At 36.5% G+C, this 21,439-nt stretch overlaps 2 protein-coding genes and 1 pseudogene across 2 annotated transcripts; 1 reads left to right on the forward strand and 2 right to left on the reverse strand.

The window, feature by feature from the left end:
- Positions 1-472: 472 nt before the first annotated feature.
- On the reverse strand, positions 473-10,159 carry LOC145683001 (uncharacterized). The gene is made up of 3 exons (XM_081754357.1): positions 10,153-10,159; positions 701-1,952; positions 473-560 (listed from the first exon to the last, which is right to left on the reverse strand). The coding sequence occupies exons 1-2, from the start codon at positions 10,157-10,159 to the stop codon at positions 859-861; spliced, it is 1,101 nt and encodes a 366-aa protein (XP_081610483.1). The 3' UTR covers positions 473-560; positions 701-858.
- A 457-nt stretch (positions 10,160-10,616) lies between these two features.
- LOC145683002 (E3 SUMO-protein ligase ZBED1-like) lies at positions 10,617-11,645 on the forward strand. Its single transcript, XM_081754358.1, has one exon. The coding sequence runs from the start codon at positions 10,617-10,619 to the stop codon at positions 11,643-11,645; it is 1,029 nt and encodes a 342-aa protein (XP_081610484.1).
- A 9,249-nt stretch (positions 11,646-20,894) lies between these two features.
- On the reverse strand, positions 20,895-21,215 carry LOC145683003 (protein GVQW3 pseudogene; annotated as a pseudogene).
- Between the last annotated feature and the right edge of the window lie 224 nt (positions 21,216-21,439).

Raw genomic sequence — 21,439 nt, forward strand, 5'->3', positions numbered from 1 at the left:
GATACTTACCGAAATTTTTCCAGTGTTGCCAACACTATCAGAATGAATCGATTCATTTAGTCGGAGCAGTTTCGTGACGAAAACTGATTTTTGTTTTGCACACAATTTTTTTTTCTGAAACAGAATTTTGTTTGTACATAAAAATTTTTTCTGAAACAGAATTTTGTTTGTACATAAAAAATTTTCTGAAACAGTTTTTTGTTTTGTACACACAAAAAAAATTCTGAAATAGAATTTTGTTTTCGTACACAAAAAATTTTTCTCAAAACATTTTTTTTTCGTACACAAAAATTTTCTGAATCAGTTTTTTTTTCGTACACAAAAAATTTTCTGAAACAAAAATTTAGTTTGATTTTTTTCCCGCAAAACATTGATTTATTTTATCGGTAAACTGATTCAGAAAAAAGAAATTGAAATCGCAGTACAGGAAAAAGAATTTGATTTTAGGATGTGAAATAAAAACACAGAATCATGTTTTTGTACATTTATTTTAGCATGTGAAATAGAATACAGAATTTCTTTTTCTTCAAAGGAAGACGTGTCCGTGACGGGTACAAATTCTGTAAAGAGAAAATAAAACATATGAATATACATGGTAATATTAATTTTGTTTCCTGTGAAGAAGAAAAACAGATTATTAACATCGAACTAACTGATCAAGAGAGAGTGAGGTGAGAAAAGAAACGCAAATGTGACGTACCTGAATTCCTTTTTTTTTTTCTCCACGGGTTTCTGCAAGGTGATGTCATCTGAGTTTTGTTTCCGCTGTGGCCTCGTTGAAGCATGTCCCGTGTTGCGTTGATTCTTTGCCCCGTCTTTGGGAGGTGATGTTGGTGGGATTAGGGGAAAATATGGCTGTTATTCTGTTCTGGCTTTTTTATACCCATAGGGCAATGTCTCGTATGTGTCTGGTATTAATCGGCGTTTTTTATAGTTGAAACTGTACTTCTTTTCTTCAGGTTTTGTGACAAGATGATGATCGTGGGTTCTGTAAATTTTGTGCGGCGTGCTAATGGAGATTTTTTCACTCGATTGATTTATGATCATTTGCTCCAGACTATTAAAATTTAACTTTTGACTTGCAGTATAATTGAGTGTGAATCCACGAATTTTGCATACATAACTGGTTGATTTCGTGTCGGGGTCGTAGATTTCCAAGGCGTACTGTTTTGGGCCACCAGACACGAATTTTTTAATGTATGCTTTTGGTCCAATTGATTCCAGTTCATTTGACATTGAACCAAGAAATACTTCTGGTTCTATTGTGGGCTGTGATGGTCGCTGCGTGAATATCACGGAATCTGTATCGAAATATAGTACTCTTTCTTGCAGCAGTTCTAAATATTTGTAGAGTTCCAGACGAGCTTGACACGTTGTAAATGCTCCAAGGACAACATTAGCATTGTTATTTTGTACTGGAACATCATCTTCATACTGCCAATAAAGGTATAACAACGAATCGTTAACAGGTAAAATTTGGTTGACTTTTATGTCTGGAGCAGTTAATTTCTGATACAGTTCTTTGGGGTCGTTAATGATGGTCGTTTGGCTGAAATTGTCTCTTATAGCGAGTCGTCCCCAGAAGGCATTCAAACAGAGTTTTGCAAGACTACGACGTGCTGAATTTGTCATTATATTTGCTGCATCCAAAGTTATGCCTTCACGTTGTTGTACCACTTGAATATACTGCTGCTTTTCTTCTTCGGTGACGCAATTGGCAGGCCAACCAGAAGCTTCCAGCTTAGATTTCAAAAATGTGTTAATGTATTCGCTGAATAATCCGCCAGTCTTGGTTTCTGGATCATATACGGTGATGTCGTAATCCCAAATTTCGTAAATTTCAATGACTTGATACCCAAGTTCAATGGCTTTTTGAATTTCATAGGACACCCATGTTCCTGTTAGGCTTCGTTCACTGTCCGAATGTGTACAATCAGAATCTTGATTTAATGCTGTGGCACAGGCAGCACAAAGTGGAAACAACAACTTCTTATTTGAGCGAAATGGCAGCACTGGATGAAACACATTTCTGCTAGGCAAAATCTTCAACTTGACCAATCCGTTAACATCTTGAATGTCGGGCATTTCTGGATCTCCCTGTAGATATATTCGTGGATGCCCTATTGGATACCGTCCACATTTATTCACATAAGGATACAGGGAAACGATATCCAAGAATTTTATTTCTTCGCCTTCATTTTCATTTGCGACGTGATACAATTTAATGGCATTAACACGGCCACCATAGAAGCTGTCTCTTGGATTTAATGGTGTCTTATTAGTATAAGGATGTGTGCTTAAAGAAGAGGCCAATGCTGGATTGGATTTTAACACTTGACGAAATTCACATTCCCACATTTCATGTACTTTATATCCCATGGATCGTAATAATTTCATTTTACGCTGTGTTCTCTCGTAGCGATAGTTCATCGTTTCTTCGGAGTTCTCATAAATGGGTTGATCACGGCCTGTAGGGACACATAGAGGACATCCATGGAATCTACAGCCTTCAAATTCATACACGTGTTCCTCTTTAGTGTCGGGATCTTTGTAGTAGCCGTCCAGATGAAAACCAGCAACATAAACTTCTTTTCCTCTCGCAGCGTGCAGAATTGAATGACCCTCTTTTTCTTCCATGTAGGCAAGCCACTGCAAAGCAATCCGTGACTGATTGTTTCTGTGACGGTATCCTCGTGCAGGAAGAATGCTAATAGTATTAGGTTTTAAGAAATTTCGTCGAAATACTAAATTGCACGCACTCGCCAAAGTGATAGTCTCCAGGAAAGGATTGACGTGAGTTTCTTGTTCAAAAGTGGTCATGAAAGATATACAAGCCAATCGAAGTACGTTGACGTCCTGGACACAATAGTTCACCAATTCTTCTTGGAAAATAAACGTATCGTTCTGGTGTTCGTTGTACCATGTCATGAATTTTTCTCGTTCATCCACTTTCATTTCATCTGCACCATAATAATGGATGTCCGGTAATTTTCCCACATACGTTTTATTTGCAGCAGTATTAAAAAAGTGTGGAAAATATCCTTTGGTCGCTGGTAAATGAAATGCCTTGGATAATTTACTTAAAGCCATTGGCATGAAATTTAAGGAGTCAATAAACGATAAGTGATTCACTTTCATGCTTAAAATTTTTGCTCCGTTCAAGATCAAAGTAAGTTTCAATTCATGTTCTTCCACTAAAGATTTAAGAATAAAATGACCATCATATCCCTTACAATTATGTGCCAAAGATACAATAAGTTTGATGTTGGGTCGTGGTTGACGTAAATACGCAAGAAAGGCATTGATCGGATCATCTTGAAAAATATGTTCTCGCTGTCCACAAACTTCACACGGATGATGTATATCCTCATCTTGAACACAGTTGTAACATACTTGTTGGGCCACCAGTAAATTGGGCTTATGAATGAACGTGTCTTCATCGAAGAAAGTATCCTGTGTGGCTTCGATATCATAGAAGACAATCATAGCCTTCTTGGCATGTAACACTGATGGAACTCCAGGTTTTAATTGAGTCGTATCAGGCTTCATGTAGCATTGGTGGGTAGACGTCACGTGTTTACGACACACATTACAAAAATAATCTGTACAATCATGTTTTCTTTCCCCTGTATGGACAAACGAATAAATGCGTAGACATTTGGAACACTGTTTCACCATCTTGCATATTGGTTGACCTTTATGGTATGGTACAGTTAGATGATTTGTATAACATGTTTCACCATAAAATTCACGATTGCATTCTAGGCACTGCTTCTCCGTATTGGTCTTACTGCATGGCGGTTTTTGCAAACATTTCTCACACATGGCCGAACAGTTCTTAACGTGTCTATTAAGATGATCATATTTTTTGTGGCATGCAGCACAATAATACACAGTTGAAAAAACGGCCGTTAATGACGTGATGATGTCATAATGAGAATTGATGCACATTAAATTGATTGGAATCTTGTCTTCGCCACCCGGCCCTTCATACAGAATATCTTCTCCGGAAAAGCTGGTGTATACGGTAAGTTTATAATTTGTCAAGTAGCGTTGCAATTGTCGCAATTCTTCCACGGATCCCCCATGGTCTAAATTCACTGAGGATCTGGATAAAAGTTCATGTACGTCAGGGAGAACAACACACTTGCACTGTTTGCGATATCGATCGTAAACTCTTTTATTTGTATCCTTATATTTCTTTAGGCCAATAGCAATCACAATTGCATAAGCCAAACATTTCTTGTCGGTGTTTTTCACTCGTAAAATGCCTTTCTTGCACTTTAATAATTCGTCGTTTGATAAAAGACCTCGACGCATTCTCCCAAATCCACGGGGCACATCCACATGATGAAAATGTACAATGAACGGTTCGTTCATGAGAAAACTATCGTTACTTTGAAGGATGCGATCAAAGGAAGCCCATAAAGTCTCCAGTGTCAAATTACTTGCACGCCGAAAAGATAAATAAAACGGTTTGTTCTTCTCATCGTGAGATAAAATCGACAATCCAACCATCGATAATTCGTCGACATTTTCCAATAAGTAATCCAACATCTGTTGAAAGGAGGCCTGAACCCATTCAACAATATCGGTGCCACTGGTCGGAGCATTAATTTGAATTTCCAGCATTCGTCCTTCAAGATTAAAACGCCGATAATGTCTATTGATTTCTCGCAAGACAGTAAAGCCAGAAGTAGCCATATTCAAATAGGAAAAAGGTAAGGTAAGCAAAAAGGTATAGGCAAAAAAAAATACAAATATCTAAAACGATAAGAGAATAAAAGCACGAATTAAAATTCAATTCAGAGATCACTACGTTATCAAAATGACTACACGATCAATCCTAAAAGAATTATCATATCTCAAATAGTTCTACTACTGAAACGTTTTATTGTCGTCATACTGGAAATCAAACCCGAGACCAACATGTAACTGACCTAAGTTTATGTAGTGATAAAAAGAATGAATGAAATTGTTTTCCAACTCAGCTGAGAGAATCATTGTAGTAAGCATTTTTTTTCCTCTGACACTGAACTTTAAAACGTATGACGAACATGAAACGAAAACAAAATCTCATGCGCTTGCTTTTCTCGAGCTAAGACAAGGAATACTCGAATTCGATTCTCGGCGGGAGATCAGATCCCACATTAAACTGCAAGTCCACGTCTCACGTTGTAGGGAACAAATTCGTGCGTAGTTTCTTTGTTTACGTTAATGGTAACTTTCAGAAACTGAGCTAAGTGGTTAGCGTTACGCAACTCTGGCCCGGGTTCAACACCCAGTATGCGATCAGATTCAACATTAAGCTGTATTCCTAGCCCCCCCACTACTGAAAGGACGCTAAACCAAAATCAACAAATTTCTCGTGCTTACTTCTAATGTGTGGATGTGGCCCGGGTTCAACACCCAGTATGCGTTCAAATTCAACATTAAGCTGTATTCCTAGCCTCACTACTGAAGGGACGCTAAACCAAAATCAACAAATTTCTCGTGCTTACTTCTAATGTGTGAGATTCCTAATTCGATCCCCGGTCAAGTAAGTGAGGGTTATTCTTCCATTTGCTAAATATTTCATGTTAAAATAAAAACAGTAATAACAATGTTATCCTCATACAAAAACACTCCATTGATATTAAGAAAATGCGGTTGATACTTACCTCAAATTCAAGGAACGGAGTAAAGTCACGCTGTCACTAGAGGTACACCTACGTTCATTCAAGATCTTCGTGGAAGTAGGATTTGAAAATGAAATTAAGAATTTTATTTAGATCTAAAACGGTTCAACTATAAAGTGACATCACTATCAGCCAATCAGAAACGAGGAAAATGAATCAATGACATCACGGAGAACCAATGAAAACATAGCTTTCATCATGTATCATGAGCCGAAACGTGATGTAAGAAGCAATCTGATTGGTTGTGACATTATTCACGTTTTCTCCTTACACATCAATTGTTACGACATCTAGTATCGCAATTTTGATCATGACATCATACCGTTGACTCGTTAGTTTAATACGACATTCAAATTACCACATCTAAAATGTGATTCATTTTCCTTAAACTTGATTGAAAAATGTAACACTCATCGATATGTTACGAAACTGTCTTTGACATAAATGTAAAGTTGAGCTTTAAAAGTCCGTCAGCTGAGAAAAATGCTGATGTAGTACTCTTCGTAAAAGCACATGCTGCAATTTCACAATAACAAACTTCTATGCGTAACAACGAGCAGAAATGTGTAGTAATGTAACATAATCTGATCATGTTCTTTTTCATACGCAAAACTGCTCGCACTGAAGTTGGCATGGTGGCTCAGCGTTTTTTTTTCTGATGTGTGAGGTCTCTGCTTCAATCCGCAAGCAAGTAAGTTTATGATGTTTTCTCATTTCTCATCATCGTTTCAAGTGGGACGTTAACATTTCCTGAAACTAGCACCAAGAATCAAACTCGGGACCATTGCATAGTAATCAACACACGTGTACGATGGCTCAGCGCTTGTCTCTACTGTATGAGGTCCCTGCTTCAATCCTCAGTCAAGTAAGTTCATGTTTCGTCCTACCATTTCTCACCGTTTTCGCGGGGACATTAAATTCAACATTTCCAAGAATCAAACTCGGGACGCTTCCAAGGTATCCATGTTCACTCCTAAAGCGGAACAAAATGCCCCCTAAAAGGGAACGAGGTGGACCACCCAAATTTTGTAGTAATATATATTAGGGTCCAGTACTATGATACCAAATGTTTAAATTTGGCAATTTCTAAAACTTAAGGGGGCGGGCCAAGGTACCATTCCCAAAAATTTCAAGGGTGTGCACATAGGTACTTATGTTTCATAATAGGGAATGGACTCCTATACATGGCCATATAACCATATAAGGTAATAGGACCTCATCCAAGGAAAATGAATTAGGTCAAAACCCAAACACGTGATACAACGTATTGCTTACGTTTATATTTTGGCAATTTTGTACCCCTAAAAGGGAACGAGATAGACCACCGAAATTTATAGTGATCTATATTAGGGTTCTATACTATTATACCAAATGTTTAAATTGGGCAATTTCCAAAATTGAAGGGGTGGGCCAAGGCACTCCTGCCAAAAATTTAAAGGGGTGCACAAATGTACCTATGTCTTACAATAGGAAATAAACACCTGTATACACCCGTATAACTATATAAGGTAATAGGACCTCATCCAAGGGAATAAAATGAGCCAAAAAAAACCAAACATGTGGTTGTACTAAAATTTTGGCAATTTTGTACCCCTAAAAGGGAACGAAGTGGACCACCCAAATTTATAGTAATACATACTAGGGTTCTATACTATTGTACCAAAATGTTTAAATTGGGCAATTTCCAAAATTGAAGGGGTAGGCCAAGGTACACCTCCGAAAAATTTAAAGGGGTGCACCAATATACCCATGTCTTATGAAAGGTAATGAATCCCTGTATATGCACATATAATCATATAGGGTAATAATACCTCATCAAAGGGGATAAATTAGGTCAAAAACCTCCGAAATTTAAATTTTTGGCAATTTTTTACCCATAAAAGGAAACGACATAGACCCCCAATACTAATAGAGGTACATACTATGGTCCTAGGCTACCACACCAAATTTTTAGATTTGGCAATTTCCAAAATTTAAGAGGGGAGGTCCTATGTACCCCTGCCAAATTCTAGAGGAGGGGGTGGTCCTAAGTACCCCTAGATCATTGACCCGGGCCAGGGACCATGGGTCCTGGGGGGTGGTCCTATGTACCCCTGCCAAATTTTAGGGGTGGGCCATGGTACCCCTAGGTCATTGACCCCGGGCCAGGGACCATGGGTCCTGAGGCAGGGACCCAGGGGCCAAAAAGTTTCCTGAAGTGCAGCCAATACTACTTTAATGCTAAGCATGGCGAATAGCACTCAATTAAACCTAACAACGCTGGAGACGCCTTACACCAATATATCCTAACGTTCAATTTCATCATCAGTGCTCCACGAGACCCGACTCACCATCCAAAATTCGCTGTAAACGCTCCATATAATAAACATAAGCTTCAGCAATTATTATTGTAGAAAGCATGGATATATGAAGCGAAGCACTGTATTGTTTGTTTCTGAATATTATCTCAACTAATATCGATCGTTTTCTATCATTTTTACAAATCAACTAACTATCAATTTTCCATATATAGAAAGTCCCCTCCCCCCCCTTAAAGGAGAATTTTTAAAAAATGTTAGGACACATTCTTTTTTTTTATTAAAGAGCTAATACACTGAATTTCAGTTCCGTAATTTTAACGGCTTGCGAGATACTTAATTTTTTTTCGAAAAAATTCGGATCCGTACTATCTTCTTATGATATGTATTATAATCAAAGGGATATAACATTCCAGTTTGGATTAAGGCCTAACTATATACCAAAAGTCATTTCATTTGACTTTGCAATTTGCCGTGATGATCATTCACACATAGTTACATTCATTTTTTTATATAATAATTTATATATAGCAGTACTTTAAAAATGTATTTTTTTCCAGTAGTTAGCTCATCTAAAAGCTCACAGACCTCTAAGCCAAGTAGTAGTATAAGTCCTATTTGTATTATTACAATTACGAATATCAATATCCAAAAGTGCCTGAAGTTCTTTTTTCACTTAGTTATACTCACCTCAGGTAAGTAGACAGAAACAAATGGAAAAGGAAGGGAAATGGAAGTCTTGAAAGTAAAACACAGACAAATTTACCAGTCTTCAGAAGATACTGTTTACAATGCAGTGAGCAGAGTGAGTCGGTAGGTCGCAGTGGGTCATGGTGTGTGGTGGGTCGCAGTGGATCATGGTCGGTGGTGGGTCGCAGTGGGTCACGGGGGTCACCGTGGCTTACATGCTGTTGACCCACTACCCACTGACCCACTCAGAAAACTTGACCCACTCCATCTCTGGTACGCAGATATGCACAGCAAAATTACTGAATTTGTTATTTCGGAACTTCGTAAATTTTGGAAAACCATTTCAAGTCCGTTTCATGAAAACTGAGTATCACTGAATTTTCACATCCACACAGCAAGAAACGATAGATTTCTCACTTCAGCCGTGCTGATTTCTTTGTAAGGCTACTTAAGAGCCTTTCGTACCGCAGAATTAAAATACCGCTAATTTTACCGTTTTTCTGTATTATCTTCAAAACAGATAAAAATTACCGAAAAGTGAAAAGCGGGCCGCCTAGACAATATTATTTTGCATATGATATCATTACCAAGAGTCACTTAGTTTTTTTCATTTTGAACTCATTTGTAGGCCTGCCATATGTTTGGGGGCTTGTAAGTGGCTGCGAAACAAGAGTAACTAAGTGACTCGTGGTAACGATATCGCATGCAAAATAATATTATCTAGGCGACCCGCTTTTCACTTTTCGACTATTTTTATCTGATTTGAAGATATTACAGAAAAATGGTAAAATTAGTGTTAGTTTAATTTCTCGGTACGAATAGCTCTTAAACGCCCACTCGGTGCCAGAAGTCAAGTAAATTTTAAATAGATTTCTCTCTTTTACGCGTAGCAAGTTTTCCTGCCAGTGGGACACCAGCATCTTGCGACGCTTTGCGCAAGAGGAGGGGGGGGGGAGTGGGAGAGTGGTAACGTTGTGATCCCTTTTGGCTAAAATGAAAATTTTGATAGATCTTTTATGCGTGTATTATGGCATCTTACCTTCTTCAATTGCATTAATTTTGTTAGATGATCTGTCGTAAAGAAGCTATCTCCACAAAGATGGCACGAGATATGCTAGAGGTCACTGGATTCGGTTACGAATATTTGTCATTATTCAACTATTTAGCAATATAATGTAGGCACATATGCCAATTATTGCTACCAGCGATGTATATTTTTCCATGTAACATTGGGATTCTGTAACTAAAAAATTGATTTTAATCTCTGATCCTATAACTCAGCATCCCTTAATACCCGAGGTCCTGTTTTGCTACAACACAAAACTTCACCTTCGTCTAAGTTTAATCCAGATTGCACTGGCCTGGCTTTGATCAGCCTTGTGTAGTACCACAATAAAATTAACACACGAATTTAGGGACAGCCTATAATAATAAGCGAGTTGTAATTGAAAGAATAAACGTTTCTGTTCCCACGTTATGCTACTTACAGTCCATTAAGCTTTCCACAAAGATGTAAAGATTACGTTACAATTTAATACTAAAATGGAACGGCTCGGTGACACAGGTGACTACGCGTCGCAGAGGGACATTTTGAGTTATGCAGTGAAATGGATTTTGAATTATATAGTCTGTGGGCAAGAACCCACTATTTGCAACGCGGCGAAACTAACATGAAACTCTGCATGGCATATATAAACTGTAACTCTAATTTATTCAAACTTCCTTGATGGCGCTAAGTCACCTCTAGCTCTGGGCCATCCAAATATCCAAGAACTGGTTACTGTGTGTGTAACGATACAAATTGGAGCGTTATGATTCTGTGAGTTTTCAGCTCTGTCATGCTGGAAGCAAACATTTCACTCCATCTCCTCTCTTTCTCTGTTACAGTGACATAGTACTTCCCTCAACCTCCAGCGCTCAGCCGGAGAACGTTTCCCGTTCAACGGAACCAATGAGCATTTCCGGGAAGACACAGACACAGCTCACTCATTTTCGCCTTCCGGATAGTAAAACAAATGAGAAGTATCGGAATGCTGTTGCATATTGGCTTGCAATTGATATGATACCTTATTCAGCAGTTGAGAAAGACGGTTTCAAGCATCTAATGTCAATGTTATGTCCTAATTTTCACGTACCTGGCAGAAAGTGTTTTGCTGAATCCAAAATATCTCCTTTGTACAATGCAACGTCAGAATTACTAAAAGTTGAATTGGCAGACGCTAATAACGTTGTGCTAACAACAGACTGTTGGACGTCGGCCTCCGAACATTCGTTTATGGCTGTTACTGCACACTTTATTAACAGCAGCTTTGAAATGAAGAGTTATTGCCTCAACTGTACTTCTCTGGATGTTGATCACACTGCAGCAAATCTTCTGAGTGCCTTGAATTACAGCCTGGAGTTGTGGGGAATACCGCAGGAAAAGGTTTCTTGTGTAACAACGGACAACGGATCTAACATTGTTAAAGCCATTGGTGAATTAAGTGCTTACCGCCATTTGAATTGTTTCGGTCACACATTAAATATTGGAGTAACTAACGCTTTTAAAGAACAACCCAGATGTATAGTTATCGAGAAGATAAAAAGAATCAGGGGAATCATCAGTCCTAGTCATAAAATGAAACTTGTTTTACAAAAGGAACAAGAAGCTTTAGGACTACCATATAAAATGATACCATCAGTGACACCGACAAGGTGGTGGTCTCTTATTCCATTGGTTCAGTTCGCTATAGAACAACAGGCTGCACTCGCCAAGTTCCTTTCCCAGACAAAACATAGGTCTCTTATTCTGCAACAGAAAGAAGTTAAGCTTCTAGAGACGATTTTATCGCTAATTTTACCCCTACAAATGCTAAGTGACAATATGTCTGCTGAAAAATCAGTGACAGCTTCAGCAATCCTTCCTCTTTATGAGCAAGTAAAAAGTGAATTTCAAGCAGATGATGATGATGATGATGAACAAATGCTTACGTCCAGCTAGACTTACTTGTCTGGTTATGATTCTCTTTAAGAAGAAGAAGAAGGTAGTGAAATGGTACTGAAACTGGCTTTGAAAGATGTTCAAGTTCATATGAAAAAGGTAATTTTAGAACCCTTGCATGATAGGTATGACACCAAGGAAGAAACCAGAATCCTTCTTAAGATTTGTTCCTTTTTCGACACAAGATTTAAAATTGAACCAGCAGGAAACGATGTCGATGTAGTGAAGACAGCTGTTTTAGCAGAATTAAAAGATATTGCCATAAAAGATAACTCTGGTAGTGTTCAAAGAAACGTGCCGAAGAAAGGATTTGCAAGTTACTTGAAACGGAAAAAAGTTGAACAAGGTACTGTTGAACAAAGGAAAATCGTTGAAATGAATAGATACTTAAATCTTGGAAACGCTGAATTGGAAGAAGATCCACTTACTTGGTGGAAAAATCATTCTTCTCTACTCTCCAGGTTAGCACAGTTGGCAAAAAAATATTTGAGCATTCCTGCCACAAGTGTACCTAGTGAAAGAGTATTTAGTTGTGGAGGTAATGTAGTGACAGACCACAGACACTCTCTTACACCTGAACATGCCGAGCAGTCGATATTTTTGTCCATGAACAAATTCATTGTTCCAAAAGCTCTTTAAGTATGTTAAGTTAAAACGCATTCTTTAATCAACATTTGAGAATCTTCATAGCATGTAATAATTCTGTGGTGTTATGGCAAAGCTTGGTACGCCTATGTTACTTTTAACAACGATTCATGAAATTAACTTTCCACTCCAGTAAAGGATTTAAATTATTGTAATAGTTGGTTTTTTATATGCTTTAAGGGAATATTTGCCACCATTGTGATTTTTTCTTTTCCCATAATTAAAACATATTTTCTAGCGTTTATAATTGTAAGAAAGTACATAATTATGAACTTTGTAATTGAAATTTTGCAAATATATATATATTAAGCAATTACAACAGGGACGTACGCAGGAATTTATTTCGGGAGTGGTCTAAAGCGTTTCGGAGGGTCCAAATAAAATTTGAGGCTAGAATTTATAAAAATTTCTAAAATTGTCCCTAAAAGTAGATTACATTTACAAAAAAGTCGGGATTTCGGGAAGGGGGTACGGACCCCAGGACCCACCCCCTGCGTACGCCTTTGAATTACAAGATGATTGCTAACTAATTGTAAATGTAACTTATTACTTTTCAGCTCAGCAAAGGAAATTAAAACAACCAACCCTACAGAAATTAAGTTTACATTCCTCTATGACTTAAAGTAATTTGGAAAGCTTTGTGTACAAACACTTGTCTAATATTTAATTGAATTAATCAAGGATCACGTAATTTAAAAAAAATAATATTAGACGAGTGTTTGTAAATGAGGCTTTGCATTTTTTAAGCCATAGAGGAAGAATAACTTTTGAATTTCCGTCGTTGAGCTGAAAAGTAAAAAAAATAAATTAGTAACTAATTAGCATATTTTTTTAAAAAATTTTCAGTTAGAAAATGCATAACATTACTACCTTCTTACTTGCAAATATAGATAGTAAAAATATATTTTAATTACGGAAAAAGAAAAATCAAAATGGTATGGCGAAAAATCAAAATAAGAGAAAAATCTCCTTAACTTTTATTAATGAATAAAGTAGAGATAATATGGGAAAAGAAAGCACTGGGGTCATGGATCGTCTCATCAGGACCAACTATAACGAACTATTCAAAAGTTACATATAAAGCTGTACGGCCAGGACTCTGCCTTTCTACATCTTTACACTTACGCCTCTCGCGCGACAGGTTTATTTTTATTTTTAGCCTTAGTTGCCTAAAAATAAAACTAAATTCAAATTTAGTCATTTAAGTTTAAACTCAACCAGTCAAAATTCAATAAAGTTTTTTTTCATAACACCACAAAATTCTAGTAATTTGTAATGACAGTTTAATACTATGATGTTATAGCTGGTAGGCAGATGTTATTGTGGTACCGTTTAGTATCTTACATAATTTGTTACAAAATAGTGTTTAATATTCTTTTATCTTCAGATATATAAATGTACAATTATTATGCTGCTGCCCGTGTTATGTAAAAATATGCATTATTGATGTTACATGAACTTTTTGGAAACTAGAATCAGTATTTCATATTTCAGGTTCAAATCACGCAAAGCTAAAATTAATAATGCATCACTTGTATTGTATTTAGTATACTGCATGCTGTAAACAGCAAAAAAATTCTTAGAACAAGGGATTACTGTTTAATGTTTTTTGTAACTTCTATAATCATGATGCTACTGCTGTTTTTTTTTTTTTTTTTTTTTTTTTAATGAAAGCTTTATCAAGCATTATTTGCATAACTTGTCAAAATGTACAACGAGAGTAAATCGAATGGAGGTGCAAACTTTACATAATATCTTATTATTATTCACATGTACGCGCTACTCTTTTCTTGTCCTGCGATACTTATTTGAATAACTAACTAAATGAAGGTGTATATCAGTTAAATACTAAGCATTGGAACCTACGTATGAAGATTAGTTCTAACTCTACTAATCAAAATTTTATGCAAGGTGATAAATGAATTGTGTGAGTAAAAAACATTTAAAATTGGTTTGTTGAGAAACTGTATTAATCACCAATATATTATCAATGTTGTGAAATTCTGATGTAAAAGCATGTTACTTTCTTTAAACAATTACATTGATACAAGCCAACAGAATACCGGTATGTACATTTTCATACAAAGCTGCAATATGAAGGGTAGTTATGCATTCAGATGAAAGGGTCTGCACCAATGACTAAGTAACAACAAGAAAGGTAAATGTTCAATTAGTATACCCGAAATTGTGAGTAGCGATGGTAAAAGTTAAAAATTAAAGAAATCATTTCGTAAATGTTAATATTCACATTAAAAGTATTAGCCTAATGTTCATATTTCGCTCTTACGAAATAATTAATTTGTATCAAAAACTATTCGTACTTCGCGTAAATTGATCTTTACAAAAATTGATGTCTTACTTTCCTTGAGTAGAAAAGTTGGCGAAAACTTTCTTTCTCCTGATTTCTCAAATAAATCAGATAAAAAAGATCAATGAGATAAAAGAAGTTTGTTAAGCTAAAAGTCCCTAAAGCCCATTTTATGCGATGCAATTTTCTATGCAATCTTGCATGCTAAGAGTCATGCGTTCAAATTATTTCGTGCAATAATAATTAACATTCAACTTTCCATAGTAAATTGCACGTATTTCACCTTGTTCAGAGATAGAATCTACCATGGAAAGTTGAATTCTAATTTTTATTACAGGAAATAATTTGAATGCATGTCTCCTAATTTTGCATACATAATTGCCTTGTCTAATATCGTCTAAAGTCTACTTTCCCCTATTTAAAAAAAAAATCATCTGGGCATTTATATGAAAATTGATATTTAATACATGCTCTTATAATATTTTATCCACATCATTGTTCTGTAACAGTATTATTTTGTAGCACAGAAATTTTGCTTTTTCTTTCAATAGTAATTTACATTTACATTTTTGTTGCATTATTTGATGACGTCTCAGGTAGCATCAGTTATACCATTTCAGGGTTTCAGTTGTCAAAATTTTCACAATTATGTATTAATCATGTGTACTCCTTGTACTTTAGATTAAAAGTTCATTAATATAATTCCAAATGACATGACTACAAATGTTTCGTGTGCTCTTGTATTGTTTGCTTAATAGTAAAACAAATATTTTGGAATTAAAATGCCAAACATGTAAATTGTTTACTTGTTGGTACTTCAAAATACAAAATGGCAATGATTGAAAAAAATGTAAAAGATAAATATAAAATGCTGTACTTTATTCCAATAATTGTAAATACGAGAATGCATAACTGTTTAAGACATGTTGCTACTATATTCCATAGATACCAAAGTGAAAACGAGAAAGTATTTGCGAGTAAATTTGTGGGATTAAAGCCTTGTAACAATGTTTGAGAACCATTGCCTCAGGACTGTTTCGAACTTTTATATTCAAACTTCGAACTAATATTAATATTACGATTCCAGAATCAACAGTGAGCTTCAAAATTTCAGTCTTGAAAACAGTTCCGAAATTCATACTTTTGAGCATTCCACAATTCCAAATTTTTGGAATGTTACGGAATTTGCGGAACATTCCGGAATTTCGAAACGTTCTGGAATTTCGGAACATTCCGGAATTTCGAAACGTTCCGGAATTTCGAAATGTTGCGGAATTCCGGAACATTCCGGAATTAGATGAATTCCGAATTCCGGAATACGAAATCGAATTCCGATCACCCCTATTATTAAAGTTATTTGATTTTATCTTTAAGCCTCATTGTGTCAAATATTGTTTATTGCCATCAATTCCATGATTTTCTCTTGTCCCTGTCACTCCAGAATATCTTCGGCGGCGATCCAATCCACAATTTTTACATTTAATAGGGTTATTACAATTTCCTTAAAATTGTGGAACTCACCATTTTTTAAAAAAGATTATTCAACCTACAATTCCTTTTCAAATGTCCGTTTTTATAGCATTCATTGGTGCATTGTCTTACTGGGGCCTATTTCTCAAATATCATGTAGAAACAAAATGTATTGGTATTAGTGTATGAAAATTGATTTCTACATACTAACGCTAATATCTCTAATTTGTATTTTATGATATATACATTCCTTTAATATTTGATTTTGACAGGTTTCACATTGATATTACAAGAAGAGTACGAGGGCTGACAATAAAGTAATGAGAATTGTTGGAAAAACAAATTTACTTACATTTTTAACCAATCACAGTATGATCACCTTCAAAATACTCCCCTTGTGCCTGCACACACTTACTCCATCGGCGTTTCCATTGTTGGCAGCATCTCTGGAAGTCATCTTTTGGGTTGACTGCCAAAGTCCGTGTTACAGCTGTTTGAATATCTGCTTCTGCTTTAAAATTAGTGATGAGCAAATACAAAACCAATACGAAAACCCAGGTGGTTTTGCACATTCAGTATTGGTCTTGAATTGGAACCCTTGGTCTTGGTCTTGGTCTTGCTTGCAAGAGTCCTGCAAATCTTGCTTTTAAGAAATTTTACGCTTTTCATGGATAAATGTTACTCTGAATATAAGGGATAATAAATTCTACAATGCGCCATTAGTAACAGAAATACAAGGTATGTTTCTAAATGTAATATACTGTAGTTTACCTTCGCGTAAGTATAATGATAGTGTACAACATAGGCGATGACCTGTATTTTTCTTTTTAAATGAGTGCCCATCCTGCACTACTTGTAAGATAAATCACAACGTTTCGTAATTTTTTTTTATATTTTTGAACAGATCCAACACTCCACTCATTCCCAAACTGGGGAGGCTACCCCTGAAACGCATAAAAGAAAATCAAGACAGAGTACTGAAATACCATAAATTGTAAAATTATTTTTACACTCTAAAGGCGTCCTTTTTTTTTTTCAACAAGCTAATTTTTGTATTGAACAATAATAATATTAACTTCCAATTAAATATTGAGATTTTGTTTTACTGACTCCAATATGCTATCTATGGGGCAGAAACATGGACATTACGCAAAAAAGTTTAAAAAAATGGAGGCTTTCAAAATGTGGACATGGTGAAAAAAGGAGAGAATTAGCTGCGTTGAATGGAAAACGAATGAGGTGTTAGAAATAGAAGCATTAGGGAAGAAAAGAAGGATTTTAGATGTAATAAAGAGGAGGAAGAGAAACTGATTGGGAAAGAAAAGAAGAATCTTAGATGCAATTAAGAGGAGGAAGAGGAACTGATTGGGATATTGGCTAAGGAGGAAATGTATTATAAGAAACGTGCTACAGGGTAGGGTGGAAGGAAAGAAAGGGGGAAGAAGAAGACTGTAGTTGAAGGAAAGTATTAAAACAGAAAATTCCTACGTTAAGACGAAGAGATTAGCTAAGGACCACCGTACACTAAAGCTTTTCAGTTGAGCAAGTGACCTGCCACTAATGGCAGAATAGCTATGATGATTATGATGATGATGATGATGATGATGATAATATGTTTAGCAATATTGGCCAAAAAAGAGAGAGTTAAAATAATAATGCTTATAATCAAACTCTTAATATTTTAGAATAATTTGAGTGAAAACAGAAAGCGACTCAACTGTCTGTCTTTTGTATAAATTCAATTTATATAAATACTTATGAGCTATATTAAAAATGCAAAATAACGGTACCAAACTCCAAGTTATTTGAAATAACTGTACAAAATCACTCTCACTTGTGAATATGGATTATTTATTGTTGTATATAATGTTATATTGCTTAATCCTCGATGTGGCGTATACTTAAAGAGGCTAAATTTATATTGATAAATAATTATTCAATGTGTATATAAGCATTCGCCCATGAAATCAAACTTGCGGTCACATGTACTAAGTTTTCGTCAATGTCATGCAAATGTTATTTCGATATTAATTTTATGAGCACACATTAAAAATTTCCAACGGATACCTGGGCCTCGGAGCCAAGGTCATAGCCATGTAGTCGGCACCTATGATGTATGGAATTACTGATGTTCAATACTTCATTTCTCTTTAGTTTTGTAAGAAGAACACCACTAACATGTTTTGAAACGAAATGAAATATCTAGTTTAGTATACACCGTGATGAAAGGAGACGGTGATGAGAAATGAATGAAATGGTGGAATGAAGAAATTAGGAGGAAACGGGACTCCACCGAGAAAATCCATACACACAGTTGTTTGTCCACCAAAGAACTTATATGGCGTAAGCTGGGATAGAACCACTGACCCCATGCACCAGAGATGAACGCTGTACCACTTGTCTTTATAAAACTTAACTGATTCACTGAACATGCCTTCGAACTACTTACTACAAGGGCTCTATTTATTTACTCGCTTTTTACTAATTTAACTTACCTTTCCAATAACCTAGAACCACAGGGACACGAATACAGAAATATCGAGGACAGTTAAAATTCCAAAGGCTCTCCCACCGGGAATCGAACACGGGATCCCGTACGCCAAAGGCGCACGTGGGTAGCCAGTGAGGAGGGCTTATCACTGAGTCACCGCTGCCATAACATGTTTTTTGTTTACTTTTAGCTTATTCACTTCTTATGGACATTACTACAGATTCCCAAAATCCAGTCATGGGCTGTTGTATATTAATCAAATGATGACCAAAGTAAATCAGACATTAAAGTTCTTATTCCTTGTAACAATTCATAGTATTATGCTCTCGATCGTCTTCTAAACACCGTTCCCATTCATTGTAATTTTTCGTGCTCCAGTAAGAACCACAGAAAGACCGAATGTACACGGAGATTGCATTTCACTAACAGTTATTCTTGTTGCTTTTACTAAGGAGGACTCGTGTTCAAAATCCCACACAACTAAGGATAGACTAATCATGCCAGCCTGAGTCGTAAAGTCCGATTCTGGTTGTGATAGTGAAGTCGAGTGAGCGTGTGTTCGAAGTGAGTCTGTGAATGTGAGGTTAGAGGAAATGAACATCTCTGGTTAGAGGCAACTAATATTTCATAGTTTAATTATAGACGATCTCTATATCGAAACCTTTGAATTCTCTACATCTAAACATTTCAGTGGAAAAAGGCTTTTTTTTAACTGTTGTCTCCCCCTCCCACTTTAACTCTTCTTGATTTTCTCCATTGTTACACCCCTGAGTATGATCCGGGCTCGATTCCTGGCGGGAACACATATGGTTCTGATTCCCCGTTAAGCTGTAGGTCCATATCTCATGTAGCCTCGCTGCTGAACGTGCCTCTAAACTCAAACCAAATCAAATAATAAAAAATTCTGGTACAGTGTTGCACTGCGACGCTAACCGTTCACTTAGTTTCGAAAGCAGTGGCGTCACTAGCCCTTATTCAGAAGGCTCAAGCCTCCTAAGTTTGTTCGAGCCCCTTCAAATTTCACATCGAAAATATGTTGCAGTTAAAAGTTTGTTTGAATATGCATATAAACTTTATTATAGTATATGTATTGTTTTGTTCAGGCCAGAAGTCGAAAATAAAAATAAAAATATTGATGAAAAAATTTCTCAAAAAGTAGTTTGAGAAACAATGCCTTTTAGAAACAGAAGCACAATGGCGTGTTTGTATCTTAATGAATTGGTGAAATATTAGAACGTGCACTTCCGTAACATTAAAGATAAAAGAAATAAACATGACTAAGATACGAAAAATGTGCAATCGTAGAACAGCAACAACATTATTTTGCTCCCAGGACCCCCACGTCAAACGAATTTCATTGTGTCCTTCATTGGTAATCCAGCACCAATGATATATTTCTTTCTGTGCAACAAGCTTTGATTAAAATGACACCTGTGTGGCTTGAAAACGAGTAATAACTATAGAAAAAGCGAACAACAGATACAGAAAACGTCATACTGTAGCTATATGTTACAGAGGCAGATCGACTCAAACGGATTGCATGAACTACTAGGAACGCATTCACTTCAGTTGCATTTTTACCGAAGCCAAGAAATTCAAGTGAAAGATGTCATGATTTTTTTCTTCTTCCTTTTTACATTCTAAAAAAATCAAGTAGTACCGGTACTTGTGCAAGACTCTCGCGCAAGAGTCTTGGTCTTGGTCTTGCATGCAAGACTCTTGCAAAAACTGCAAGACCAAGATTCTTGTACTCATCACTATTAAAATGTTGTCCTTTAAGAACTGCTTTTACCTTTGGAAACAGAAAAAAAATCACACGGGGCGATGTCTGGTGAATAAGGAGGGTGTAATAGCACTGTAATGGATTTTGATGCCAAATACTGCCAAACAGACAATGCAGTATGGGCTGATGAATTATCGTGATGGAGGATACAGGTGTCAGCAATCTCTGGACGAACACGACGGACGCGTTTCCGAAGTCGTTCGAGAATTTCTATGTAGAAATGTTGATTTGCTGTCTGCTCTGGAAGTACCCACTCTTTATGGACAATTCCCCAAAAAAGCACACAAGCATGAATTTTAATTTGACTTCGACACTCGGGCTTTAGTTGGTCGTAACGAATCTTCAGAACACCATAGCGCACTTTTGACGTTTCGGGGTCATATTGAAAACACCAAATTTCTTCACCACTGACAATTCTGTTCAGTAAATCCGGGTTAGATTCCACTTGGTTCAACAAATCAGTCGCCACAGTTCTCCAGTCATCTTTTTGTTGCTGCATGAGATTTTTCAAAACCAGTTTGGCACATACTTTTGCATTCCCAAATTTTAAGTTTACATCAGACACACTGTTTCTCGATTCATGTTAAGTTCATTCGCAATAATTTTCACGGTTAATCGTCTATCCGCTCGCACAAGTTTCCTCACACTGTCTGTGTTCTCTTCCCTTCGTATTGTGTGTCGCCCACTATAGTGTTCATCTTCGATTTTAGTTCTGCCTTCCGCAAACATTTTGTGCCAACGATACACCTGTGCCATTGGTAACACTTCATTTCCAAAGACCTGCTGAAGCTTCCGGTACATTACCGTGACAGTCTCATCAAGTTTCACACAGAAGGAGATTCCGTAGCGTTGCTCAATATTACATGCTTCCATTGTTGTGGTGGTGTCCAACACACGACCGCACTCTTCAATCTCTAACTGCACAATGAATAATATTTCGTGAGTGTCACGTGTTGTGCTAATGGAGTAGGCTCTAGGTCACACGCTGGGGGCGATTTCAGTCTACAGAGTTGCCAGGATCAGATAAAAAAAAAACACTCGCATTACTTTATTGTCGGACCTCGTAGCTTTGAGAAATAAGGATCTGGTGGTAAATA

Source organism: Thermobia domestica, chromosome 4 (genome assembly GCF_964235325.1).
Source record: "Thermobia domestica chromosome 4, izTheDome1.hap1.1, whole genome shotgun sequence".
In the NCBI taxonomy this organism is placed as follows: Eukaryota; Metazoa; Arthropoda; class Insecta; order Zygentoma; family Lepismatidae; genus Thermobia; species Thermobia domestica.

Bases quoted from the DNA above. Each gene is read 5' to 3' on its own strand.
- LOC145683002 (XM_081754358.1), top strand. From the start codon at position 10,617: ATGAGCATTTCCGGGAAGACACAGACACAGCTCACTCATTTTCGCCTT.